This window comes from Tachyglossus aculeatus, chromosome 7 (assembly GCF_015852505.1).
Source record: "Tachyglossus aculeatus isolate mTacAcu1 chromosome 7, mTacAcu1.pri, whole genome shotgun sequence".
Lineage (NCBI taxonomy): Eukaryota > Metazoa > Chordata > Mammalia > Monotremata > Tachyglossidae > Tachyglossus > Tachyglossus aculeatus.
In genome coordinates, this window is record NC_052072.1 from 26091581 (window position 1) to 26119226 (window position 27646).

At 48.9% G+C, this 27646-nt stretch overlaps 1 protein-coding gene across 1 annotated transcript in view; it reads right to left on the reverse strand.

The window, feature by feature from the left end:
- Positions 1 to 27646, reverse strand: part of NFASC (neurofascin) — a 174164-nt gene that overhangs the window by 64092 nt on the left and 82426 nt on the right. The window contains exons 2-7 of the mRNA XM_038748731.1: positions 18296 to 18478; positions 13322 to 13339; positions 11513 to 11618; positions 9387 to 9583; positions 8723 to 8845; positions 7707 to 7877 (exon numbers count right to left, since the gene is read on the reverse strand). Coding sequence (XP_038604659.1) covers positions 7707 to 7877; positions 8723 to 8845; positions 9387 to 9583; positions 11513 to 11618; positions 13322 to 13339; positions 18296 to 18389 — 709 coding nt within the window. The 5' untranslated portion in view covers positions 18390 to 18478. The remainder of the gene's footprint in view (positions 1 to 7706; positions 7878 to 8722; positions 8846 to 9386; positions 9584 to 11512; positions 11619 to 13321; positions 13340 to 18295; positions 18479 to 27646) is intronic.

Below are 27646 nucleotides of genomic sequence, written 5' to 3' on the forward strand. Positions count from 1 at the left end.
TAATAATAACAATAATGATGATGATGGCATTTATTAAGGACTTACTACGTGCAAAACACTGTTCTAAGCGCAGGGGAGGTTACAAGATGATCAGGTTGTCCCTCGTGGGGCTCACAGTCTTAATCCCCATTGTACTCTCCCAAGCACTTGGTACAGTGCTCTGCATGCAGTAAAATTCACCCTTTCTTAGACATGATTCATCACCTCAATACCATTGATTGGTTGACTAGGAAGGGAATGTGTCCACCACCTCTGTTATGTTGTTCAAGTGTACTCTCCCAAGTGCTTAGTAAAGTGGTCTGTACACAGTATGTGCTCAATATATATAATTGATTGATTCTCGGAGTTTGGGACTCCACTCTGACCCATGGAGATAACGTAGCTGGCTTAGAGATGCCACGTGGAGGGCAGTTCTAGCACCCAAGTTAGGTGGGTACATCTCTGACACTGTACCAGAACTTCATTAGCATTTAGGAGGAAATAACTGTTTATGCATCAGTCATTAGTACCAGAAGTGGAAAGAGTGAACTTTAAGCAGCTACAATTAGCTCCCTCTGCACCGCTAACGAACTAGTATTATAGTACAGTCATTCCTGCAGAGACCAATTCCTAGCTCATTATGTTCCCTTATTCTCCCATAGCATTCTAGACCTATCCCATGCTAAAATATCCTACTTTGGCACAGTGTTATTGCCCTAGAGGATAGAGCAAAGGCCTGAGAGTCAAGAGAACCTGGGCTCTAATCCCGGCTCTGCCACTTGTATGCTGTGTGACATCGGGGAAGTCACTTCACTTCTCTGTGACTCAGTTACCTCATCTATAAAATGGGGATTAAGACTGTGAGGTCTCTGTGGGATGAGGACTGTGCCCAACTCAATTATCTTCTATTTACCCAAGTTCTTAGTACAGTACCTGGCACAGAGTAAGCACTTAAATACCACAAATATTATTGTTATTATTAATAGCTCTAAGGAGGAAAGGGCCTACCCTCCAGGAGACTCCATGGGTGGTGGTTCTGGTATTTATTATGCACTCACTCTGTGCTGAGCACTGGGGTAAATATAAGGTGATCTGATTGGACACAATCCTGACAGTTCCCTTGATAATCAATCGATCAATCGTATTTATTGTGTGCTTACTGGGTGCAGAGCACTGTACTAAGCACTTGGGAAGTACAAGATGGCAACATATAGAGACGGTCCCTACCCAACAGTGGGCTCACAGTCTAGAGGGGGGATAAGTGACCTTGGGAGCACACTATCCTCATCTATTATCTACCCATCCAAAATTCACCCTTTCTTAGACATGATTCATCACCTCAAAATGATAAATCACAATAATAACAATAATAATGGTCTTTGTTAAGCGCTTACTATGTGCCAAGTACTGAACTGATATAATAATAATAATAATGGTATTTGTTAAGCACTTACTATGTGCAAAGCACTGTTCTAAGCGCTGGGGAGGTCACAAGGTGATCAGGTATAAAATCTTTAGGTTGGACAAAGTCACTGTCCCACACTAGGTTCACAGTCGAAGTAGGAGGGAGAACAAGTATTTAATCCTCATTTTACAGATCAGGAAACTGAGGTCCAGAGAAGTAGAGTGACTTGACCCAAGTCACACTTCAGGCAAGTGGCAGAGCAGGAACTAGAACCTGGATCCTCTGAATCTCAGGTCTGGGCTCCTGCCACAGGTCCCACTGCTGAATTGGGAGTACTAGGCTTGGAGAAGAGAAGGCTGAGGTGGATGAGGGGACTAATCTGTCTTCCAGCATATGGAAGGTGATTGTCAGGGACATGCTGGTCAATGACTTTTTTTAAAAAATCCCATTTGTTAAGTTTATACTATGTGCCAGGCACTGCACTAAGCGCTGGGGTAGATACAAGCTAATCAGGTTGGACGCAGTCCCTGTCCCATATGGGGGTCACAGTCTTAATTCCCATTTTGCAGATGAGGTGACTAAGGTACAAAAACGTTAAGTGGTGACACAGTAGACAAGTGGCAGAGCTGGGATTAGAATCCATGATCTTTTGACTCCCAGAGACTCTAAGCCCCAGGTGGGACAGGGACTTTGTCTAACCCAATTTGCTCTTACCCACCCCAGCACTTAATACAGTGTCTGGTACACAGTAACAAATACAGCATGGCTCAGTAGAAAGAGCACGGGCTTTGGAGTCAGAGGTCTTGGGTTCAAACCCCGGCTCCGCCAATTGTCAGCTGTGTGACTTTGGACAAGTCACTTAACCTCTCTGGGCCTCAGTTCTCTCATCTGTAAAACGGGGATGAAGACTGTGAGCCCCACGTGGGACAACCTGATCACCTTGTAACCTTCCCAGCACTTAGAACAGTGCTTTGAACATAGTAAGCGCTTAATAAATGCCATCATCATATTCATCAAATACCACAATTACAACCCCTGGGCCAGCTTCCTTCCCAGGAGATGCTACAGTCCGGCTGACTCTGGCAGAGGCCCTTCGGACCTCCCTGTCCAGAAGGTATTACTGCGGTTAAACAGCAGCTGGTGAGGGCAGAGATTGGGAGAATAGAAAATAATGAATCCAAACAGAGGACACTGCTCAAGGACAAGGCCAAACAAACCCATATGAATGGAAAAACAGCAGATGGGGGCTGGAATCAGGGCTCTTTGTAGCCATCAAGGGTAAAGTCCTGGGAGGTCATTGTGGTCATTCTTGAGCCAAACCTCCTAGGACCAAACCTCCTAGGACATTTCTATGTTGCCGACTTGTACTCCCAAGTGCTTAGTACAGTGCTCTGCACACAGTAAGTGCTCAATAAATACGACTGAATGCATTTCTTCTCGATAGAGAACCAACAGAGAGCACTGGACCACCATTTCTGGCTGGAATCACCATGAGGGCAAAGCTCACTAGGTGAATTCCAGATGTGCAGTCTTGCTTCCTCTCTCCCTTCTTGCCCATTTCCCAACTCTCCTTCTCTTTTCCCTGCATGCTTAGAGCATAAAACTTCTTGGGGTCCCCCCCAACCACTGTTTCCACTAGCATGTCCTAGGTGTCTTTCAGTCTGTTTCAGGAGAGGATTTCTTCCCATGGGAATGCAAAGTCCCCTGCAGCAGAGAGGCGGTAGCCCACTGCATCCTGTGGTCTGGAAGCCAGAAAGGTGTCGTGTCTGCCTCTCCCTCTAGATTGTAAATTCTTAGAGGGCAAGGATCGTGTCTACTAATTCCATTGTACTCTCCGAGTGTTAGCATAGTGCTCTGCTCACAGTAGGTGCTCGATAAACACTACTGGTTGACTGTCTTCTGCCTCTATAATATCTGTGCAAGTGCTCAGTACATTGCTCTGTATAAAGGTTGTGCTCAATTCATTCATTCATTCAATCGTATTTATTGAGCGCTTACTGTGTGCAGATCACTGTACTAAGCGCTTGGGAAGTACAAGTCAGCAACATATAGAGACAGTCCCTACCCAACAACAGGCTCCCATCTGCTCCCATAAACATTACTGATGGACTGATTATGTCTTCTATCTCTAGAGTACTTTCCCAAATGCTCAGCACAGGGCTTTGCACACTGTAGGGGTAGATTGTGCCTTCTACTTCTATAGGAGTCTCCCAAATGCTCAGCATCTTGCTCTGCACACAGTACATGCTCAATAAACATGCTTAGAGAATCATGTTAAGCGCTTACTGTAACATGGGGGGCTGACTGTAAGCCCCCCGTGGGACAACCTGATATTAGTAATAATGATGGCATTTGTTAAGTGTTTACTATGTTCAAAGCACTGTTCTAAGCGCTGGGGAGGTTACAAGGTGATTGGGTTGTCCCACGAGGGGCTCACAGTTTTAATCCCCATTTTACAGATGAGGTAACTGAGGCACAGAAAAGTTAAGTGACTTGCCCAAAGTCACACAGCTGGCAATTGGCGGAGCCGGAATTTGAACCCATGACATCTGACTCCAGAGCCCGTGCTCTTTCCACTGAGCCACACTCCACCTGATCACCTTGCAACCTCCCCAGCACTTAGAACAGTACTTTGCACACAGTAAGCACTTAATAAATGCCATCATTATAATAAACACCACTGACTGTGTCTTCTGCCTCTCTATAGTGGAACATGGACAGTGTCCAACCCGATTAGCTGGTATCAACCTCAGTGCTTAGTACAGTGCCTGACATTGTAAGCATTTAATAGACACCATAAAAAGTGTCTCTAGCAATCGAAGTAGATTTCACTGAAGTGTGTTTCAATATCACAATAATTCCTTATCCCAGAATAAAGAGAAGCCGCATGGCCTAGTGGATAGAGCACAGGCCTAGGAGTCATAAGGGCCTTTGTTCTAATCCTGGCTCTGCCACTGGTCTTCTGTATGGCCTTGGACAAGTCACTTAACTTCTCTGTGCCTCAGTTACTTCATCGGTAAAATGGGGATTCAGAACCTGAGCTCCATGTAAGACAGGGACTGTGTCCAACCTGACAACCTTGTATTTTTCCCACTGCTTAGTATAGTAATAATAATAATTATGGCATTTGTTAAGGCAAGCACTGTTCTAAGCACTGGGATAGATATAAGGTTGGTAGCCTGACACATAATATGCACTTAAATACCATAAAAAAGTCTGATTTTAACTGTTCCAGGCCTTATCTCATCTGTAAAATGGGGATTCAATACCTGTCCTCCCTCCTACTTAGACTTTGAGCCCCATTATCTTGTAACTACCCCCATTGCTTAGTACAGTGCTTGGCACATAGCAAGTGCTTAACAAATACCACAATTACTATGATTATTATCACATCAGATCAGATAATCTCCCACTGACTAATTAATACTGCTGGTATTAAGAGGCAACCCCTCGGGCCTCATCTGCCTAGCCCAGCTGGCTCTAAGGGAACTAAGCTCTTAGTACAGTGCTTTGCACACAGTAAGCACTCAATAAATACAACTGAATTGAATGAATGAACCACTCTCTCTCCCAAGCCCAGTGAATGCTACCCTACTTCAGGTTTATGTTTTTCTTCAGTGTCACCTCAGAGAGAGTCCTGGTCTCTCCTCATCTCTCACAACCTCCTTTTCTCCTACTCCAGGGGGAACCTTCCTTCCACATTTGGAAGGCAGAGCATCTTCCTTCACCTCTGCAGGGGCTCACAGGCACTGAGGAGTAGGACGGAGGGGACACGAACTGGAGGTCACACACTGACCTCAGCTCTCTCCACCCAAGAAAACCCCTCTGCTCTCTGGCCCTCAGCCCGAAAGGTTTTAGCTCCCACTCTGCTTATTCAGAGAGGTTCTAAACCCACCCCTGGCTGAGATGAGCTCAGCCTCTTCTCCCCACTGAGAACTGAACTGAGCAGTCTGACCAATGTCTCTGGACTCTGTGTCCACCCCACAAAAGTAAACACCTGAAGAGAAAAGGGCCCCAGCAGCACGGTGGGTGAGGTCCCACTCCCACAAGTTTTCTAATGCTGACTCCCAGTCGCCACTGGCTTTAGAGAAGGATGGGGCAGTGGCTCAATCTAATCCTCGGGCTTTGATCCCTGTAGACTGGAAGCTTCTTGTGGGCAGAGATCGCATCTACTAAATCTGTTATAGTTTCCCAAGTGCTTATTACAGTGCCCTGCATACAGTAAGCACTCAATAAATACTATCGATTGGTTGATTGATTGGAGAGTACAGGCAAGAAACAAGCCAAAGCAAACTTGACATGACCTGGGGGCCAAAAGGAGCCAGTGTCTTAGGGAACGTGAGACCCCTGGGTGGTCTGGGGAAGAGTTCTTCCCTGGTCAATCCCTTCTCATCCTCTGCAGCTCTTCTAGGCTCCAGGGGTAGAAGAATTTGGGACTCTGCATGCTAATTAGGCATTTCAGCCATTCTGGCCACTGCTTATATCCCTAGATTCCTCTGCGTATCCCTTGGGACCTTCTCCCACCTCTCCTCTCTCTCGAGAGAGAAACGCTCTGTGTCCCAGCACCCACCCTGAGTCCTCCCCTGCATCCAAAAGTCAGCAGTTTAGTTGATAGTGGCCACCGTCAGCAGTTTAGTTGATAGTGGCCACCGGTCTCCCCCAGAGTCCATTGCCAGGATAGCATTTCCTGTTGCTCTAGGGGCTCCCATGACTGAATCCCCATTTTACAGATGAGGGAACTGAGACACAGAAAAGTGAAGTGACTTGCCCAAGATCACAGAGCAGACAAGTGGTGGTGCTGGGATTAGAACTCAGGTCCTTCTGACTCTCAGGCCTGTGCTCTAACCACTAAGCCACGCTGCTCCCATGGCCCTCAAGCTGCTGTTGCTGCTGGGTTGGGTCCCTGTACCCACTTATGCCTCAGCCTGGTTGCCAGAAAGGCCCTGGGGGTGCTGCAGTAGTGGTCTGGAGGCAGTAGAAGGATTACAGGGGTTGGCAGGCTGTTGCAGACACAGGGGCCTACGTAGGGGAAGCAGTCAAAAGGTTTTCCCCTGACTGTTCCCCTGGGATCCCCAGGAACGGCTTAGGGAGACCCCTCGCCAGTGCTTCAATCAAACAGAGGATGGATAGGGCCTTCTGTCAACCAGGGAGAGGGGGTGGCCTGCCCGATGGGGAAATGGGGATGGGGATGGCACTACCATCCTTTCCCATCTCACAAGCCTGCAACCTTGGTGTCATCCTCGACTCCGCTCTCTCGTTCACCCCTCACATCCAAGCCATCACCAAAACCTGCCGGTCTCACCTCTGCAACATCGCCAAGATCCGCCCTTTCCTCTCCATCCAAACTGCTACCCTGCTCGTTCAAGCTCTCATCCTATCCCATCTGGATTACTGTATCAGCCTCCTCTCCGATCTCCCATCGTCCTATCTCTCTCCACTTCAATCCATACTTCACGCCGCTGCCCGGATCGTCCTTGTCCAGAAACACTCTGGGCATGTTACTCCCCTCCTCAAAAATCTCCAGTGGCTACCAATCAACCTACACATCAGGCAAAAACTCCTTACCCTCGGCTTCAAGGCTCTCCATCACCTCGCTCCCTCCTACCTCACCTCCCTTCTCTCCTTCTACAGCCCAGCCCGCACCCTCCGCTCCTCTGCCACTAATTTCCTCACCGTGCCTCGTTCTCGCCTGTCCCGCCATCGACCCCCGGCCCACATCATCCCCCTGGCCTGGAATGCCCTCCCTCCGCACATCCGCCAAGCTAGCTCTCTTCCTCCCTTCAAGGCCCTACTGAGAGCTCATCTCCTCCAGAAGGCCTTCCCAGACTGAGCCACCTCCTTCCTCTCCCCCTACTCCCCCTCCCCATCCCCTCACCTTACTCTTTCCCCTCCCCACAGCACCTGTATATATGTATGTATGTTTGTACGCATTCATTACTCTATTTATTTATTTTATTTGTACATATTTACTCTAATTATTTTATTTTGTTAATATGTTTTGTTTTGTTCTCTGTCTCCCCCTTCTAGACTGTGAGCACACCGTTGGGTAGGGACCATCCCTATATGTTACCAATTTGTACTTCCCAAGCGCTTAGTACAGTGCTCTGCACACAGTAAGCACTCAATAAATACGATTGAATGAATGAAATAATTGGACTGAGATAAAAGGTTAGTCTCAGGAGACAAAATTTCTCTAAGCACAGCTAAAGCAGCTGCCAGTAACTTCCACCCTCCCTTTCGTCCTTTCTCTCCTTCCCTCTCTCCCTCAGACAAGAGCTGTCCCAAGCCTCCCAGGCCGGGAATGGGAATTCCAAACACTTACTGGTCAGGACCTTGAGTGTGAAGGGGTTTTTCTGCTGGATGGTGTGGGTGAAATGAAAGCGGGCATTGCAGCTGTAGTCCGTCTGGGTGTCCTGCAGCATGACGTTGGAGAAGTAAAGGTCCCCGTTCTGGCCCTGGGAAACCCGCTTGTCCTGGACGATGGGATCCATGGCTGCAGGAAACAGGGGACTGTCACCAGGGGTGGGGTGGCCCCCGGAGGGTCCCTGGGTGGCCATGTGGCTAGTCCTTGGACTGGCAAGGTGCAGCAATGACCAGAGTTGCCTCTAACCAAGAAAAACTGGGCAGTTTCAATTCCATGGGCAAGCAGGATAATGTATCACTTGGATACATTATCCTGCTTGCCCTCAGTGAGTAACAGCTTGGGTCCGGGAAGTGTTATAGCAAATGCTGATTTTCATTCATTTTTATATTTATTTTTACTGGATGTTTCTTGGCAGGAGAGAGCCAGCTGAGAAAATATTCTCCCTGGGCTGGCAGATTTGGGGATATTTATTTACATGGCTAAATGAACCCTTCTTTCGGTTGCCCTAGGGTTCTCAAAAACCCCTTCGATGTTCTCCCATACGTGCCCACAGCCTTTCTGTAACTCCTGCCTTAGGGTAAGGGAGGTGAGAGGTGAAATGAGGCACTGAGAGTCACCCAGCCAGGACTGAAAACAGACCTAGGATTGGGATTCCTTGTTGTTCTACTCTTGTCTCCCTGCCACCATTCTCCCCCAATGAAGTGTCCAAGTCCCCTCCGGACAATCCCTCCCATCTCTGCTGCTCCCATCAGCCACCCCATTCCCCAGGACCACCAAACCTAGGTTAAATAGAAATTAAACAGCCCTCTCCCTTTGGCCAGCTGAGCCGTGAAAGGCTGCCACCTCCTGCTAGCCTATTCCTTGAACAACAGGCTCCATGATTCCCCAAAGAAGGCCATCTGTGGTCATCTGTGAGTTGCCCAAAGCAGCTCGCGCCCTCGGAAGCCCCAACCCACAGCTCGCTCCTGACTTACAACTGCTCATCCAGAAGATGACTGGGGATGGGAGTCCAGGTGGGGGGTTGCATTGGAGCGTCAAGGGGTTCCCTTCCTGAACCACGACAGGATCCAGGCTCTCCTTGGGCCACAAGGGGGACTCTGCAAATAATCGGAGGTGAGCAGTGAAGAAAGAAGAGGAAGAAGAAAAAAGGATGGGGGAAGGGAGAGAAAAGAAGGGAGAAGAAGAGGAGAGGAAGGAGAAACAGATAAAGTGTCTGCTTTTGTTTCTCTTGGCCCCACTGCTTTCTCGCACTCCGGGACCAAGGGCAACACACTCACAAAGCTGTTGGCTTTACTATCTTTTCCCCAGTCCCAGGCCTCCCGCCATCTTCATCTGGTTCCCCAACCTTCCGGCCCGCTGCCCCTTGGACGGACAGAGCCTGGCCCAGCGGGCGAGCTTGCCCAGCTGTTGATTCAGTGCCCAGCATGTGGGAGGATGAAGGGCTCTCTGACTTCAGTCTACACAGAGCTTCCTTCCCTGGAAGTGGCTAGGGCTAGGAGGTTCTCCCATCGGTCTCAGCTGGGTGGACTGCACCCAGGCACTTGGGTGGGAGGACCCAAGGCTAAGAAGCTGCGGTCTGGGAATGGGGGCCCAACCTCCAGACGGGATGCTCTCCCAGGGCATTGTCACCTCACTCACTTGACACCTGCAGGCGGATCTTGTTGGACAGAGCTGTCCCAAGATTGTTGCGGGCAGAGCATTGGTACTCGCCCTCATACTCCTCGGGCCGCCCGCCGCTGCGGAAGTCAATCACCAGCGTACCGGACCGGCGCTGCATCGTCACCCGGGGGTCCTTGGCGATGTTGAAGAATTTGCTGTTGCGGGTCCAGAGGAAGCTGTGGGAGGTGGAACGGGGTGTGGAGACGGGGAGGATGAAGAGGAGGCAGTGGGGTCCGAATGTCTGCCCGTACAGCCCCCTGGGGGCTTGACTATTACTAGTGTCCACACCAACATCCTTCAGTCAGAAATCGGGCAGCGCGCTGATTCCATCAGGACTGGGAGTCAGAGGATTTTGGTTCTAATTCCGGTTCTGCTATTTGCCTGCTGTGTGACCATGGGCAAGTCACTTAACTTCTCTGTACCTGTTTCTTCACTTGTAAAAACGGAGATTCAGCACCTGTTCTCCCGAAGCCCCATGTGCAACAGGGACTGTGTCCAATTTGATTAACTTGTATCTACCCCAGTGCCTAGTACGGTGCTCTGTACATTGTAAGTGCTTAGCAAATACCATCATTATTATTCTCGAACCCTAGGCTGGGTGGGCTCAGTCCTACACCCCAGCTACCCTCAATGCCACAGATGACAAAGCAACAACACCTCAGGATTGCAGTTTGGACTGTAGAGGGGCAGTGGGCTCCTGTTTGGGTCTTGCGGAGTCAGTCTATCTCTCTGTCAGCCAGCCAGGAACCACCAACAGATGCCAGGCGTGGACAATAATTATAACAACAGTACCTGTTAAGCATTCACTGTGTGCCAAACACTGTTCTAAGTCATGGGGTAGATATAAGTTAATCAGGTTGGACACAGTCCCTGTCCCACTTGGGGCTCACCCTCTTAATCTCCATTTTACAGGTGAGGCAATTAAGGCTCAAAGAAGTTAAGTGACTTGCCCAAGGTCACACAGCGGACATGTGGCAGAGTCAGGTTTAGAACCCAGGTCCTCTTAACTCCCAGGCCTGTGCTCTATCCACTAAGTCCCACTGCTCCTCACAGCAGGGATGGCCAGGGGATATGATTATGACAGCATTTATTAAGTGCTTACTAGGTGTAAAGCACTGTTCTAAGCGCTGGGGAGGTTACAAGGTGATCAGGTTGTCCCACGTGGGGCTCACAGTATTAATCCCCATTTGACATATGAGGGAACTGAGGCCCAGAGAAGTGAAGTGACTTGCCCAAAGTCACACAGCTGACAATTGGCAGAGCCGGAATTTGAACCCATGATCTCTGACTCCAAAGCCCGTGCTCTTTCCATTGAGCCACACTGCTTCTCTTTTTGAGAAGACGCATTGCCCTTTTTGATCTTCCCTGGGCCTCTCATTCATCCATCCCTCACCAGGACTCCGGGTGGGGAGGCCCACTCTGCCCTCCTCCGAAGGAGAAGGCAGAGCAAGGAACCAGAGGGCCACTCCAGATACCTGCTGCTTCTCAAACTCCCGAGGTCAGAACCAAAGGACTTGCTGCCTGAGGGAAATAGGGGAGACCTAGACCTTCTTAAAAAGCCTACGAGCAGGGCAGATCCACCATATGCTCATCATCATCAATCATATTTATTGAGCGCTTACTGTGTGCAGAGCACTGTACTAAGTGCTTGGGAAGTACAAGTTGGCAACATATAGAGACAGTCCCTACCCAACAGTGGGCTCACAGTCTAAAAGGGGGAGACAGAGAACAAAACCAAACATACTAACAAAATAACCAAACATACTAACAAAATAAGATAAATAGAATAGATACATACAAGTAAAATAAATAAAGTAAATAGAGTAATAAATATGTACAAACATATATATATATATACAGGTGCTGTGGGGAAGGGAAGGAGGTAAGATGTGGGGATGGAGAGGGGGAAGAGGGGGAGAGGAAGGAAGGGGCTCAGTCTGGGAAGGCCTCTTGGAGGAGGTGAGCTCTCAGTAGGGCCTTGAAAGGAGGAAGAGAGCTAGAGACAGTATGCTCAGGTGACTAAAGGGCAGTCCTGCCTTGGGGGGCTGAGGGATGGATGAGATGTGACTTTTCCACATCTGGAATCCTATGACACTCGCGCTTACCTGGGAAATGGATTCCCTTTGGCTTCACACTCGATGAATATGTTGTCCCGAGGGTCCACGATGTAGTCCTTCACTGACTGCTTGGTGATGGTTGGGGGCTGCAATACTGAGAGAGCACACAGACACAGAGCCCATCAGGTTCTTGCAACTTTTCTGCATTGCAGGAACCCCCAGTACCTTGGTGACTTGAAGCCTAAAGGGAGGCTTGAGACCAGGGGTAGTCTGATGACCTGTGTATTCTCCCAAGTGCTTAGTGCAGTGTTCTGCACACAGTGAGCACTCAATAAATACAGTTGATTGATTGACCTCACCAGAAGAGCCCTCTCGGGAAGCCCCCTGAAGCCCCCACAGAACAGGAAATAGGCGGACTCAGGCTGGGACTCTGAGAAGAGCCATGGAAACTCCTTAGGGCCCAGGGGAAAAGGCTTCCTGACAAACACACATCAAACCACAAACACACAAACAACCAGCATGGTGTAGTGGGTAGAGCATGGGCCTGAGTCAGAAGGTCATGAGTTTTAATCCTGGCTCTGCCACTTGTCTGCTGTGTGGCCTTGGGCAAGCCAGTTCACTTTTCTGTTCCTCAGTTACCTCATATGTAAAATGGGGATTAAGACTAGGAGCCCCATGCAGGACAGGGACTGTAACCACCCTGATTGGCATGTATCCATCCCAGCACTTAGTACAGTGTCTGGCACATAGAAAGCACTTAACAGATACCACTATCATCCTCTAGACTGTAAGCTCTTTGAGGGTAGGGACTGTGGCTGTTTATTGTTGCATTGTATTCTCCCAAGTGTTTAGTTCAGTGCTCTGCACACAGTAAGTGCTCAATAAATGATTAAATGAATGAAACCCCATATGACCTCAAACCTATCAACATGTCATCCTACCAACCTCCAGGAGTTGGATGGAGCCTCAAGAAGTCACCTAATCCAACCCCTACTGCCATTTTAAACGGCTTCAGAGATGGAGATTCTGTAGTCTCCCTTGGTGATCTCATTTATTCCCATCCAGACACTCACACGGTTCTACTCATAGCTACGGCAAACCCTTGTGTGGACACATACTCCAGACTTAAACACACCAGAGAATCTGTTCAGAAAAGAAAGGGATGTCCTAAAATACGGCCAGTTCTGCTATAACATGGGTTTTCATTGTACAATTTGGATATAGTAAAGTGCTTAGTACAGTGCTTTGCACACAGTAAGCACTCAATGGCTACGATTGACTCAGGGCAGGCAGGTTCTGTGTAGGAAGAGCTCACTGTGGGCAGGGATTGTTACTGTTTATTGTTGTATTGTACTTTCCCAAGCGCTTGGTACAGTGCTCTGCATACAGTAAGCGCTGAATGAATAGGATTGAATCAATACTCCTATATGTATGTTTGTGGTGTCAATAAAGGTGAGAGACTGGTATACTTTCCAACCATTTCCTCAGCCTTGCTTTTCCATATGATGCCTTGTGCCTACGCAGTGCTACTGTCTTTCATATGGTAAAGTGACAGTGAATGGTAAGGGTGTAAAGCATTCTGCTTGTGTCAGACATAACGGTAATATAGTAATTTGTACTGAAAACGTCTGTCACGGTGGTATCTTTGAGCCCTCGACCTGCCAACCAAAGAATTCCCACTGAATCACTGGTTACTGTAATGCCCTTTTCCCACAACCCAATTTCTCCAAGAACACAACTACCACTTTACAGCAGAAATGACCGTGATATAAACTGATGGCCAACAGGAGCTGCAAAATTTCCTCGTGCTTAAAGTAGGAGGCCAGCTTCGAGCCGCCCTGGGCTATCCAGACTTACGCTCTTCCTGAATGCTTGCTGTTAGTTCCAAGGGTGAGCAGTGTGAGAAAAAAGAACAAGAGTGGTTATCCAGATGCCCCCTGCCCCTGAATCCCCCCGGGACCGGGTTAGGTAGGAGTCCAAATTGTCCCTTCTCCCTCCCCATTCCCCCCACCCCCCTGAAGGGTCCAAGAAAGCAAGAGATCAGAAGAATCTGGGGCAAAACTGCAAATTCCTCTTGCTCCTCCATTTCCAGTGGGGATGGGGTGGATGATCTGGCTAGTGCCTTAGGTAAAAGAATTGAAGGAAAGGCCAAAGCCAATAAGAACGAATGTGTCTGCCGACTCTGTTGTATTGTAGTCTCCCATGAACTTACTACAGTGCTCGGCACATAGCAAGCACTCAATAGATACAGCTGATGATGATGAAGATGAGGTTGAAGATGAAGGGAACGGGGATGAACCTCTCTTTCTCCCTCTTCTCCTCTTGCTTGGGGACCCTGTGGTCACCAAAGTCTTCAGCCCTTCAAGAGCACTTTGCAAAGCGTTGCTTCCCTTCATCACCTCATCGCTCAGGGGACTCTGTGCCTGGCAGAACGATCGCTGGCAGGGCCGAGTGGGTGTCAGCAGTGTCCACTAGAATCGGTCCCTCCATGTAGGTTGTAGGTCCCAGAGCCTTAGAACAAAAGTTCGGGTGCTATTCTTAACAGGAGACTTCATTTTCCTCTTGGAAGGACATACATGTGTTTGCTAGGCTTTGAATAAAGAATCACCTTTCAACTCCACAGGCGGGAGTCTCCCAGAGGGAGGAGATTGGCCGGAAGATCTGGCGACCTGAGTATAGCATCAATTTCCAGGAGAGCCCTGAGCAAGTAGACACAGGCGGCAGCAGGGAGCGACGCTGTGAGTGGATGGGCTGAGCAGCAGGCCTTAGCAGTTTCCTGGGCCTCCTGACTGGCCGTCCATCTGCCGGAGTGACCCCTGGAGCCATCCAAGCCTTATCTAGGGGCAGGCGGAACGGAACAACATGGCATGGTGGATAGAGGCCGGGCCTGAGAGTCTGAAATTCATGGGTTTTAATTCCAGCTCTGCCACTTGCCTGCTGTGTGGCCTTAGGCAAGTCGCTTCACTTCTCTGTGCCTCATCTGTACAATGGAGATTGAAACTGTGAGCCCCATGTGGGACAGGGACTGAGTCCAACCCAATTTTCTTGTATCCACCTCAGCACTGCACTTAGTACAGTGCCTGGCACATAGTAAGCATTTAACGAATACCACAATTATTATTATTATGAAGAAGAGAGGCAGGGGAGAGAAGCCAGTGATCCAGCTGGCTGACAGGACCAGAGAGGATGAGCACCCTCATTGTGACCAGATGGGAGACTCCGCCTTTGGGGCTTCCATGATGGGAGGGAAATCTTCAGCCTGACCTGGGGCTGGTGGGAGTGGGGCAGCTGTGTTCGAGGGTCTGCTTGTGTCTCACCATTGGTCCTCTGGTTCTTACTCCTCATTCCAGAAGTGGCTCCGACGTTCCCGGCCTGCTCAGCTGGTTTCCGGCCAGAGACTCTCCCTGGTGTGGCTTAGGTTGGGCCTCCCGTCGCTGGTTGCCAGCAATCTCAGGCTAGACTGGTGCTGTGCTCCCCAAGAGGCCCACTGGCCGGGGGGAGGAGGGTTCTGCTCTTGGGCCCACAAGTCCACATTACTGACCTTCTCTCTGCTTTCTGCAAAGGTCAGGCTGTTCTTGGCAGAGGGCGAAGTGACTCAGGCCTCAACAGCCGTGGGCACCTGAGCTGGATCCAATCACGGAGGGTTTGCTTGGTGGTTCCTGGCTCTGGTTAGGGGAGCCTGCCTTTCCCCAAGCCTCCACAGTCGCTTGGAAACAAGCGCCCCAAGTCCCGGCATCAACCTGGGGCCCCAGATAAAGTGCTCCAGGGGAGCCCTCCAATAAACAGAAGGTTGAAAGTTAAGGTTGACATGTGATCTCCCTGGCCCTCCACTGAGCTTGTCGATGGATGGACTGGGCCAGAGTGAGAGATGACGACAACTGCTGTCTTGGGCTGGGAGAGGAGAGGGGAGGTCACAGGAGTGAAGGCGACTGACCAGCGACAGCTTATTTCTCGGCCACTCAGGTTTCTGCGGTCTGAGCTCTTGGAGCGTTGAGGGGTTCTCCGGAGCAGCCAGGGTCCATGTGGAGGCATCTACTACAGGCAGTCCAGGGCCCTGCGATGGCTGGCAGGTAAATGGGGCAATGCCCAGAGGGGCGGCATGCTTGACCTTGGCTTGGTTCAGTGGGTCCTCTGGGACTCAAAAGAGGTCAAGGGGAGCAATGTACTCACAGAGATTCTCTAAAAAGGATCAGTGTAATCAGGAGAATCCATGGGGCCTAGTGGAAAAAGCACCACTCTGGGAGTCAGGGGACCTGGGATCTAATCCCAGCTCCACCACTTATCTGCTGGGTGACCTTGGGCCAGTCATTTTATGTCCATTCAGCCTCAGTTCCCTCATCTGCAAGATGGGGATGAAATACCTGTTCTCCCTTAATAGCAATAATAATAATAATGGCCGTTACTAAGCGCTATGTGCAAAGCACTGTTATAAGTGCTGGGGAGGTTACAAGGTGACCAGGTTGTCCCACGGGGGGTTCACAGTCTTAATCCCCATTTTACAGATGAGGGAACTGAGGCACAGAGAAGTTAAGTGACTTGCCCAAAGTCACACATCTGACAATTGGCGGAGCCAGGATTTGAACCCCTGACCTCTGACTCCAAAGCCCGGGCTCTTTCCACTGAGACACACTGCTTCACACACTCCCTTCTACTTAGACTGTGAGTCCCATGTGGGACCTGATTATCTTGTGTCTTCCACAGTGTTTAGTAAAGAGCTTGGCACACAGTAAGCACTTAAATAGAAGCAGCAACATGGCCTGGTGGAAAGATCGCAGGCTCGGGAGTCAGAGGACCTGGGTTCTAATCCAGCTCAGACAGCTGCCTTCTGTGTGACCTTGTGCAAGTCACTTAGCTTCTCTGTGCCTCAGTTTCCTCATCTGTAAAATGGGGATTCAATACCTCTCCTCCCTCCTTAAACTGTGTGTCTAATGTGACTAACTTGCATAAATCTCAGTGCCTCAAACAGTACTTGACACATAGTAAGTACATAATAAATGCTGTCATCATTATTATTATTACTACTAATAAGTACCATTATTATTGTAATAATAGAGTGTAAGCTTCTTGTGGGTAAGGAATGTATCTACCAACTCTGTTATATTGTACTCTCCCAAGTACTTAGTACAGTGCTCTGCACACAGTAAGTGTTCAATATGATTATTCTTATTATTATTATCATCATTATTATTATTAACTCAGCCCCACCCGAGAAATGTCTCATTCCAAAGAAGCTGGACCAGATCACAGGGAGGTGACAGACTTTTGGTCTGAGGGTTGAGACTCTAGTCCTGGTTCCTCCATCAATTTGCTGTGTGACCTTGGGCAATCTCTCTGGGCCTCAGTTTCCTCCATCGCTAAGATGGGGAGAGTCATCTTTACCCATTCCTACTTCAAGGAAACACTGTGAGGGTGAAGGAGGTTATACACGGGGGAGCTCTGGGGGTACAAAAATCCAATGTTGATGGACTCTACCCTTGCTAGACTGACTGCTCCTTGAGGGTAGAGAACACGTATCTTGCTTCTGTTGTATTCTCCCAGGTAGTGCTGGATACTTGATAATGCCGCTGATTGATGAATTGCAAATCCACACATCCACAAATAGTCCGCGAGATTGTATTGTTGCTTGGGTCTTATAAGCCAGTCTTGAAGAAAACCATTGACCCACAAACCCTGGGGTCCAGAATTACAATTGCAGGTGATCAGGGGAATAATTGCAGAAGCCAGGATGACTGTCTGCTATCATCCTGATAACTCGATTTCCTCTCCCCCTGAGGGGACTTTGTGCTTATCGAGCTTCTTATTAGACCGGCTGTCTGGGACTGATAATGAGAAACTTCCTCCAAGCCATAGCGTGTCTGGTCTCTATGGTGATGGTCCATTTCACACATTAAGCATCCTTTCTGTGTACAGATTCCCTCATCGCCCAAATCCAGAGATTGGGAAATCTCACAAGAGGAGGGAAGAGCCAAGTCATTAGGAAACAACTCTCTACTCCTGGTCTCCCATGGGACTGGGGTAGACAGGCTACTAAGGCCCTCAATAAAGCCTTCCCCAGAAGCTTCCCAAAATTCACCAGTGTCCTCATGTTAGCCCAGGGCATTTACCAGCTGGAGACATTTGCAGGCCACATTCAAATGGGTGTCTAGTCTCCTCTAGAGAACTGTATCTAGCGGTATAAGCAGCACTTGGTCAAATGCTTGGCATGTAATCCAAGCGCTTAGTACAGTGCTCTGCACACAGTAAGTGCTCAATAAATACGATTAAATGAATGAATGTAGTCAGTGCTTAAATACGAGAGATATTATTACTAGTAATATTGTTATTATCATTATCCTCCCAAGGCCCAGCTATACTTGGGGGATGCTACACTGGCCTTTCAAAGGGGCGGAATTTACACTACTGAATATGCCACCAAATGGAGATGATCAACAGGCCATCCCAAAGCTTCCCATAAGCCAGCTTACTCTTGGAGTGGCCTGGCCTAGCTTTTTACCCCAAGCAAAGGTGATCTTGGCACTTAGGGCCCATCATCTCCCAGGCCAGAGGCTGCATAAGTGCTCAGTACAGTGCTCTGCACACAGTAAGTGCTCAATAAACACGATTGAATGAATAACATCTCTCTGCTCGTGCTCTTTATCCAATTTTCTGGTTGGCTTAACACAGAGTTTGAACGGCCCACCCCAGAGCTGGCTGGGAAGGAGGGGTCAGGCCCAGGTCCAAGATCTGGGCACAATCTGGCTTCCGGCCACAATCCCTCCACCGTTGCTCCTTCCCCCCGATTCCGCAATTCCCCTTCTGGGTAGTGGACCAGTCAAGGTTGGGGGGACTTACGATCTAGGGGCACTTCGATGGCACCGACGAGGGAGAGCAGCCAGAAGAGCAGGGCCACATCTGTGCGCGCTTGGCAGGGGCAGTGCAGACCCATCTTTGATGCCGGACTTCTCCGCTGGCCCCTTTCTCTCTGGGACAAGCTGACTTCCGCGGCTCCGGCCCGGCCTGCTGGACCGACTTTAACTGCAAAACATAATATTTCCTCAAGTCACTTTGGGTTGTTCCAAAAGTCACACTCCACCTTCTCTCCTCTTCCCTCCACCCTTTCTTTCCTTTCGCCCCGGTGGTTTCAAGTCCCTTGTTCTTGTCCTGAATCCAGAGGAGGCAGAATCTTTCGGCTGAGATGTTGGAGAACAGCTTCAAACATGAGCCCTAACCCTAAGTGCTCAGGGTAATAATCGTAATAATAGGGGAAGCAGCGTTGCTCAGTGGAAAGAGCACTGGCTTGGGAGTCAGAGGTCATGCGTTCGAATCCCGGCTCCTCCACTTGCCAGCTGTGTGACCTTGGGCAAGCCACTTAACTTCTCTGTGCCTCAGTTACCTCATCTGTAAAATGGGGATTCATTCATTCATTCATTCAATCGTATTTATTGAGCGCTTACTGTGTGCAGAGCACCGTACTAAGCGCTTGGGAAGTACAAGTCGGCAACATATAGAGACGGTCCCTACCCAACAGTGGGCTCACAGTCTAGAAGGGGGAGACAGAGAACAAAACAAAACATATTAACAAAATAAAATAAATAGAATAAATCTGTACAAATAAAATAAATAAATAGAGTAATAAATACGTAAAAACATATATACATATATACAGGTAATGAAGGGGATATACAAGGGATGAAGCCTGTGAGCCTCACGTGGGACAACTTGATCACCTTGTATCCCCCTGAGCGCTTAGAACAGTGTTTCACACATAGTAAGCGCTTAACAAATACCACTATTATTATTATTATTATTATTATTATTATTATTATTATTCTTAATTGTGGTATTTGTTAAGCACTTGCTACATGCCAAGCACTGAACTAAGCACTGGAGTAGATACAAGATAATCAGGTCCCTCATGGGGCTCAAAGGCTAAGTAAGTGGGAGGACAGGTATTGAATCCCCCATTTTGCAGATGAGAGAACTGAGGCACAGAGAATAATAATAATAATAATGACAGCATTTATTAAGCACTTACTTGTCCACGGTCACAAAGCAGGTAATTGGTGGAGCTGGGATTAGAATCCAGGGTCTCTGACCCTCAAGCCCATGCTCTGTCCTCTAGGCCACACTGTTTCAGTGGTTAAAAATCAGGCTGTTGTCCAAAAGGAAGTGGGTCAACAAGAAATCTAACCATCCTGGCCTCTCCGTTCTCTCTTTCCTGCATGGTTTTCTGTGGTTCTGGGCCAAAGGTGGGGAGACACTGAGTGGGCTTTCAAAAAAATTATTTTAAATTGTATTCATTAAGTACTTACTGTGTGCCAAGCACTGTACTAAGTAATAATAATAATAATGATGGCATTTATTAAGTGCTTACTATGTGCAAAGCACTGTTCTAAGCGCTGGGGAGGCTACAAGGTGATCAGGTTGTCCCACGGGGGGCTCACGGTCTTAATCCCCATTTTACAGATGAGGCACAGAGAAGTTAAGTGACTTGCCCAAAGTCACACGGCTGACAATTGGCAGAGCCGGGATTTGAAACCATGACCTCTGACTCTCAAGCCCGTGCTCTTTCCATTGAGCCAGGGGTAGATACCATTTAATCCAGTTGGACACAGTCCCTGTCCCACGTGGGGTTCACACTCTAATAGGGAGGGAGAATAGGTACTGAATCCCCATTTTATAGATGAGGAAACTGAGGTACAGAGAAGTATAGTGACCTGTTCAAGGCCATCAGCAGGCAAGTGGCAGAACCAGGATACGAACCCAGGTCCTCTGACTCTCAGGGCTGTGATCTTCTCCTTGGCCCATGCTGCTTCTCAAAACTCCCACCCTGGCTGCTCTACTAGGGAATTTAGCATCGGGGACCCTGTGAGTTCATTCATTCATTCATTCAATCGTATTTATTGAGCGCTTACTGTGTGCAGAGCACTGTACTAAGCGCTTGGGAAGTACAAGTCGGCAACATACAGAGACGGTCCCTACCCAACAACGGGCTCACAGTCAAGAAGGGGGAGACAGACAACAAAACAAAACATGTAGACAGGTGTCAAAATCATCAGAACAAATAGAGTTGGCAACAGAGAGGCAGTGGGGAGTTCTGAACCCAGGGGGATGGGGAGGAGGAGCATAGGGTGAGGTTATCAAGGAGACAGAGAGCCACTGGGCAACCTGGATAGAGTGAAAGGGCAGGGCACAGGTCGAAGGTGATTTGGGTGGGCAAACCATGCTTGAAAGTGGCTCCCAGAGCTGCAGCGGAGGCTGCTGAATTAAGTCAGGCCAGCACAGGGGCTGTTGAGCCCCAGACGGCATGCAGACAGCAGATTCCTCTCCAGCCACAGCCTCGCTCTAGTTAGGATAATAATAATAATAATCGTGGTATTTGTTAAGCACTTTACTATGTGTCAGGCACTGTCCTAAGTGCTGGGGTGGATACATGCAAATTGGGTTGGACACAGTCCCTGTCCCACAAGGGGCTCACAATTTCAATCCCCATTTTACAAATGAGGTAACTGAGGCACAGAGAAATGAAATAATAATAATAATAATGGCATGCGTTAAGTGCTTACTATGTGCAAAGCACTGTTCTAAGCGCTGGGGAGGTTACAAGGTGATCAGGTAGTCCCATGGGGGGCTCGCAGTCTTAATCCCCATTTGACAGATGAGGTAACTGAGGCACAGAGAAGTGAAGTGACTTGCCCAAAGTCACACAGCTGACAATTGGTGGAGCCGGGATTTGAACCCATGGCCTCTGACTCCAAAGCCCGGGCTCTTTCCACTGAGTCACACTGCTTCTCATGATGGGCCAAGGTCACACAGCAGACAAGTGGTGGAGCTGGGATTAGAATCAATGATCTTCTTACTCCCAGGCCTGGCCTATGCTCTATCCATCACTCTGTCAGATAGTCGCCATCAGCTCAGCACCATGAGGGTGCCCTGAGATCGGAGGGGCCCCAGACCCAAAAAGAAGAAAGCGAGGGGCTGAGGAAAGGGAGCAACTGGGCAAGAGTGAGACCCTAGATTGGGTGGGCACTGCCTTCTATATCTGGCATCTCTTTCAGAATGGTGCTGCGCAGAAAGGAAGCAGTGAGAGAGATTTTCCTGGAACTCCTCCGGCCCTCTCAGACAAAATAGCCACCTGGCAGACGGAAACCTCTCCCACTCCTCTTCCACTTGGCAGAGCCTTCTGAGTTGCCCGCCGCAGCCACCAGACACCAACGCCCACCTCCCGCTGGCTTCCACAAGGCTTGGGCAGGGGGTGGAGCCAGGAGAAGGTGAAGTAGGGGAGGGAGGGGACGGAGGGGTAGAGAAGGAGAAGACCTGAGGCTTGGGGACACCATCCCAGGGAATTGGAAAATGCTCACTAAAATCATTCTATCGGTTTTTCCTACACCAGTTTCCACTCTGGCCATGAGAACTTGGGTAGCAAGCGGTCTGCACGGGGAATGCCTTTCCAAGGAAAGTTGTGGAGGTAGAAAACATCAATGGTTTTAAGATAAGTAGTGTTACATAATGGAAAGAACAAGGGTCAGGGAATCAGAATACCTGGATTCAATCACATTTATTAAGTTCTGCGTGTACAGCACTGTATTAAGCACTTGGGAGAATATGCTACAACAGTAACAGACACATTCCTTAACCACAACGAGCTTACAGTCTCGGGGGGAGGGAGGAGGGGTTGTAATCCTGGCTCTGATAGTTGCCTACTGGGTGACCTTGGACAAGTCATTTCACTTCTCTGTGCCAAAGTGTCAAATGGGGATTCAGTGCCTGTTCGCCTTCCTACTTAGATTGTGAGCGCCATGTGGGACAGGGACTGTGTCCATCCTGATTAACTGGTATCTACCCCAGCCCTTAAAACAGCACTTGACACATAGTAATATGATGATGATGATAACAATAATAATAATAGTGAAAAGTCTAGACTGGATAAATCCAGGGATGACAGACCCATCAGTCGTTATGGAAAGTTAGGAATGTGAGAGGGAATGGCTTAGAGTAGTAGAAGGCTCACTACTACTTCTTGTAGTAGCCTTCTAGAAGGCTCACTGCACCTCCTACCCTTCCTTTCCAAAATCCTAAAACGAGTCGTCTACACTTGCTACTTCAAATTCCTCAACTCCAACTCTCTCCTAGACCCCCTCCAATCTGGCTTCCATCCCCTACGCTCCACCTAAACTGCCCTCTCAAAGGTCACCAATGACCTCCTTCTTGCCAAATCTAATGGCTCCTACTCTATCCTAATCCTCCTTGACCTCTCAGCTGCCTTCGACACTGTGGACCATCCCCTTCTCCTCAATACGCTATCCAACCTTGGCTTCACAGACTGTCCTCTCCTGATCCCTCTGGCTGTTCATTCTCAGTCTCCTTCATGGGCTCCTCCTCCCCCTCCCATCCCCATACTGTAGCGGTTCCTCAAGGGTCATTTCTTGGTCCCCTTCTGTTCTCTATCTATACTCACTCCCTTGGGGAACTCATTCACTCCCACGGCTTCAACTATCATCTCTATGCTAATGACACCAAAATCTACATCGCCGCCCCTGCTCTCTTTCCCTCCCTCCAGGCTCGGGTCTCCTCCTGCCTTCAGGACATCTCCATCTGGGTGTCTGCCCGCCATCTAAAACTCAACATGTCTAAGACTGAGCTCCTTATCTTCCCTCCCAAACCCTGTCCTCTCCCTGACTTTCCCGTCACTGTAGACGACACTACCATCCTTCCCATCTCACAAGCCCGCAACCTTGGTGTCATCCTTGACGCCGCTCTCTTATTCACCCCACACATCCAATCCATCACCAAAACCTGCCAGTCTCACCTCCACAACATCGTCAAGATCCGCCCTTTCCTCTCCATCCAAACCGCTACCTTGCCGGTTCAATCCTCCTTTCTGATCTCCCATCCTCCTGGCTCTCCCCGCTTCATTCTATACTTCACTCTGCTGCCCAGATTATCTTTGTACAGAAACACTCTGGGCATGTCACTCCCCTCCTTAAAAATCTCCAAGGGTTGCCTGTCAACCTACGAATCAAGCAAAACCTCCTCACTCTCAGCTTCAAGGCTCTCCATCACCTCGCCCCCTCTTACCTCACCTCCCTTCTCTCCTTCTACAGCCCAGCCCACATCCTTCGCTCCTCTGATGCTAACCTCCTCATTGGGCCTTGTTCTTGCCTGTCCCGCCATTGACCCCTGGCTCATGTCCTTCCCCTGGCCTGGAATGCCCTCCCTCCACACATCCGCCAAACTAGCGCTCTTCCTCCCTTCAAAGCCCTACTGAGAGCTCATCTCCTCCAGGAAGCCTTCACAGACTGAGCCCCCTTTTTCCTCTCCTCCTCCCTTCCCCATCGTCCCCCTGCCCTACCCGCTTCCCCTCCCCACAGCACTTGTATATATTCATACATATTTATTACTTTATTTTACTTGTACATACTTACTACTCTATTTTATTAATGTTGTGCATATAGCTATAATCCTATTTATTATGATAGTTTTGACACCTGTCTACTTGTTTTGCTTTGCTGTTTGTCTACCCCTTCTAGACTGTGAGCCCGTTGTTGGGTAGGGACCATCTCTATATGTTGCCAATTTGTACTTCCCAAGCACTTAGTACAGTGCTCTGCACACAGTAAACACTCAATAAATACGATTGAATGAATAATGAATGAAAGAAGGGTTTAGAGTCATTCACGAATGGTTTGGGCTATTATAGGGAAAAGTTAGGGTGTTTAAAGGTTCACCCATAACTACAATGGTGGTTGTCAAGGAGGAATCCCATCCCTCTTTACCCCTGAACATTCCCTTAGTACAACCATTAGGGCACACAATGCCAGGCCTTGTATTCCCCCAGATCAGGCAAACAAACATGAACTGAACCTTCCTGAAATTCCAGAGTCCATCCTGCTGCTGCTTTTAAATTTTGGGGGGCATAATTTATGACCCCACACTTCCATAAAACTTAACACGGTGCTGGTCCTTTAAAAAAATAAAAACAGCCAGCAGAGATGTACACACCCTTCAGCTGCAGGGAGTTGGAAATGGGGTGAGAAGCAGGCATAGGCTGGAGGAGGGGATGGAGAGGGGCCACAGAGGTGGAGGTTGGGGGATGAAGAAATGGGAGGGTGAGGAGTTCTGAGAGTCGGACCCTGCAGGATCCAATCCCAGGGCATGCAACAGCTCTACCCACTAGGCAACCTTCCTCTGCTGATGCCCTGGCTTCTCAGTCATCCTGGGCCAGGGACTATGGTATCTGCACACATAGCTATTTGTGAAAGACAAAGAAGGTGGTGGAGGTCAGTGGCAGCAAAGGCTGAGAATCTTCCCCCCATTTTTTCCCTCCTTTCTCTCCCTCCTCCTCTTTTCCTTCTACCATTTTTCCCTTCTCTTTTCCCCCAGACCCTGTCACCCACTCCTCTACCGCTCGCCTGGGCCATTGCTCAAACATCCTGGCGATTGGGAAGTTCTTCCTTAAATCTAATTCAACTCCGTTGTGGTGTGTTTCCTCTTGTAAAGTTGATCAATCTTCGATGGTGCTTATTGAACACTTACTGGGAGCAGAACACTGTACTAAGCACTTGGGAGAGTACGAATTGGTAGACTGTGAGCCCATTGTTGGATAGGGACCGTCTCTATATGTTGCCGACTTGTACTTCCCAAGCGCTTAGTACAGTGCTCTGCACACAGTAAGCGCTCAATAAATATGATTGAATGAATGAATAAATGCCCACAAGGAGCCCCCTCCTTGTATATAGAGAGTGGGGTTTGGTGCCCTGCTCACCAGAGGGATGCAGAGCTCTAGAGGTAGCCAGCCGTTCAAAAATCCCTCCTGCCTTTTTTGCTCCAAGCTTCAGAACAGTGTCCAGTGTTTGGCACATAGTAAACGCTTAGCAAATACCATTTTTATTATGGGAAGGTCTTTTCTGGAAAACTGAGCCAATCCAGGCCCCAGCAGAGACCCGCTGCTGGCACTTGCTACAATTTCCTGGATGATCATGAGGTGGGACAGGAAGACAAGACTGTTGCAACGTTGGGGGTATCGGGAAGGGAGTAATAAGCACCCCCATTGACACAAATCACAAGGAAACCTAAAAGACCTAGAAGCGGACACTCACCATCAGACCGCTAACAGAGGTGTACATTCAGAGAAGCAGCATAGCCTAGTGGAAAGAGTACGGTGCTGGGGGTCAGGGGACCTGGGTTCTAATCTCCGGTCTTCCACTTGCCTGACAAGTGACCTTGGGCAAGTCAATAACCTCTCTGTGCCTCAGTTCCCTCATCTGTAAAATGGGGAATCATTACCTGGCCATCCTCCTCAGACTGGGAGCCCTGCATGGAAGAGGGGCTGTGTCCGATGTGACATTTTTGTACTTACTCCTGTGCTTAGTACTGTGCTTGGCATAGAGTAAGCACTTACTAATTATTGTTATAATTATTTAAAAAGCTATGGGGAAGTGAACAAATAGGTTGGGTTTAAGAAGGGCAGGCTGGTCTTGAACAGTGAATATGTGACAAATGTCTAATAATAATAATAATTGCTGTACTTAAGTGCTTACTATGTGCCAGGCACTGTACTAAGAACTAGGATGGATACCAGCAAATCACCACAGGACAGTCCGTGTCCCATACAGGGCTCAAAGTCTCAATTCACGGTCTCCACTCCATTTTACAGATGAGGTAACTGAGGCACAGAGAAATGAAGTGACTTGTGCAAGGCCAAACAGCAGAGTAGTGGCAGAGTCAGGATTCGAACCCATGACCTTTTGACTCCGAGGCCCATGCTCTATCCATTATGCCTTTTGACCCTTCCCTGCAGGAAGCTCCTGGGTCTTCTTGAGGCCCTGGTTGGCAGCGGCCCCAGCGAGACCGAGCAGTGTAGGGGTGGGAGAGCTATGAGGCCAGGGAGAGGGGCACCAAAATTGGTACCCTTTGAGTGGACTGAGGTACAGAGGTGGAAACAGCTTTGCCAATGTTATTAGACATTGGCAGTGTCCTCCAAAACCCTGGCAGCCAGAGAAAGAGGAACAAGGGGGACAGATCAGTCTTCTGCTAAAAGTGATCTTCCCAGAGGAAGAAATTTTGACATTCAAATCCAAGCTCAACACACGCACTGGATGATCTTTGGAAAGGCATTTAACCTCTCTGGGGCTTGGCTTTCCCATCCGTAACATGGGGGCAATCGACCTTGTCCTCCCCTCTCTGTCAATGTGAAGATATGAGAGATTCTAGAGCGCAAATACTTTGTGTTCTTCGGAAGAACGGTGCCAGGGAGATCTGAGAGATTATGCATATTTCAAATTTCTTTCTTGTCTTTCCCAGACCGAGGTGGGGGCTGGCTCCGACTCCCACCAGCTGTTCCTGCCAGACGGCAGGAGGGGCCCCCGGCTCCCGAGCTGTCAAGCTCAACCCAACCCTGATCTGTCAGGCCCCCACCCAGAGGATAATGCCCAAGAGAGGAAGCGAGTGACTCAGGGTGGAGTGTGTTGGCCACTCAACTCCTAGGTCAAGGAGGTGGCCAAACACATCTTCATTTTCTGTTTCAAATGCTCACCCAGCACTTTACTGAAGGGACTTTAGATCCATCACAGCCACATGGCCTCCTCTGATGGGATGAGCACAATACGCACCACACATCAACCCGAGCAGTCCCAGGGTGGGCTGAGGCTCAGGACCACCTCCATATTCTTCCAACTGTCCCCAAGCCCCAACCCAAAACCTTAAACCTCAGCCTAATCTAGCCTTCCCGCTTCATTCTTCTCAAGCCAACTGACTCACTGTGCCTTATTCTCGTCTCTCCCACCCCCAAGCCCCAACCCAAAACCTTAAACCTCAGCCTAATCTAGCCTTCCCGCTTCGTTCTTCTCAAGCCAACTGACTCACTGTGTTTTATTCTTGTCTCTCCCACCCCCAAACTCTTGCTCACATCCTCCCTCTTGGAACTCCCTCCCCCTTCACAACTGGCTGATCACTGCTCCCTGCATTTTTTTCTTGATTACATCTAGAGTACACCCTTATACTCCACTGCTTCCCTGATCTATCATTTATTTTAATGTCTGTTCCCCCATATTATTATTATCTACCTGGGGCAGATACAAGCTAATCAGATTGGACATAGTTCATGTTTCACATGGGGCTCAAAGTCTTAATATCCCCATTTTACAATGAGGTAACAAGCACAGAGAAGAAGTGGCAGAGCCGGGATTAGAACTCTCATCTTTT